The 1319-nt window shown below is 45.3% G+C and overlaps 1 protein-coding gene across 1 annotated transcript in view; it reads right to left on the reverse strand.

Annotated features, from left to right (window-relative positions):
• LOC101850034 (LIM/homeobox protein Lhx2) overlaps positions 1–1319 on the reverse strand; it is a 20777-nt gene that overhangs the window by 17159 nt on the left and 2299 nt on the right. Inside the window, exon 2 of the mRNA XM_035972377.1 lies at positions 604–815. Within this exon, the coding sequence (XP_035828270.1) occupies positions 604–815 (212 nt within the window). The remainder of the gene's footprint in view (positions 1–603; positions 816–1319) is intronic.

Consider the following 1319-nt stretch of genomic DNA (forward strand, 5'->3'; position numbering starts at 1 on the left):
GAGAGAGAGGGGGGAGAGTGGGCGAGGGGGCAACCCGAGGTACTCCGAGAAGAAAAGAAGTGACCACGGCGGCTAGAGTTACTTTCCCCCTATACAATCTCCCGTCTTTGTGGTGGTTCATAGGCTGGGCGTGTCAAGCTCAACTGAGGGGAATTATGAACCCAGGGGGGAATTATGAACCAGGGGCCTTTACAATATCTACACCGTGTCGTCATTGTTGACACAGCTCTTTGAAAGTGCTGGCACAGAAAGGAAGGAAGGAAGGACAGGACAGAAAGAAAGAAATGAAAAAAACAGAACAGAAAAGAAAAAAAGTGGAGGAAATTCCTTCTTGCGTAAACTCCCTGTTTAGTAGCGTATCTTATTTAATGTTGTCGTTGTGTGATTTTAGGTTTTGACAGAGGGAAACATGAGCATGAGTCTATGCGATAGATAGCAGAGGTGAACTCGAAACAAGTTCAAGGAATGTGAAAAAGAAGACGAGGGGGCGAAGAAGAAGAAGAAGAAGAAGAAGAAGAAGAAGAAGAAGAAGAAGAAGAAGAACAACAACAACAACAACAACAACAACAACAACAACAACAACAACACATTATAGTTGCTCACCTGTAAAACTCTCTTGGAGAGCCCTGTTTTCTGAGCCAGCTGCTTCAGGTCTTTGGCGTCTGGGTTGTGGTTGAGGGCGAAGTACGACTTCATCGTGCGCAGTTGGTGGTGTTTGAAAGAGGTTCGAACCCTCTTTTGCCGAGGCGTCTGGTGAGGGTACCCGTCCCTGTCCATCACCTCCCCGGGTCGATCAGAATTATCCGGACCCAGACCTGTTTTGGAAAGAAAAAAAAAGTTTGTTTTATTATAATAAGTTAGTGTTTAACGACAAATTAAATTCGACTCAATTTAGGTCGTTTGGTCGCTTTAAAGCACAAGGGGGCTATCCCCCCAAAATATGCTGTTTTGAGAAAATCGGAGGTAAAGTGTTTGCCCCTTGTTCAGTTTCTTTAAAAGACAAGGAGAGTTTTCTTTATAATGCAAGCAAATACACACGCCAAAGAAACCAAACTTCTCCTATAGGTAGGGCAAAGTTCACATTTGGTGTGGGTCAAGATTTCTGGAAATCCCAGAAGTCTGGATTAGCCCTCTTGTCCTTAAAATCGACCATTTAGGAGGAGGGTTGCTTTGACTGTGTTAGTGTTTACCCGAGTTGAGAGGGATACCATGTCCTGGTAGACAGATGGAGTGACGTGCGGGATAGCAAGTAATGTCCGCACGCGAGAATCGAACTCACGTTCTCTGCGAGATACGGTGACCCCCCAAACCGCTACACC

This window comes from Aplysia californica, unplaced genomic scaffold, assembly GCF_000002075.1.
Source record: "Aplysia californica isolate F4 #8 unplaced genomic scaffold, AplCal3.0 scaffold00670, whole genome shotgun sequence".
Taxonomy (NCBI): domain Eukaryota; kingdom Metazoa; phylum Mollusca; class Gastropoda; order Aplysiida; family Aplysiidae; genus Aplysia; species Aplysia californica.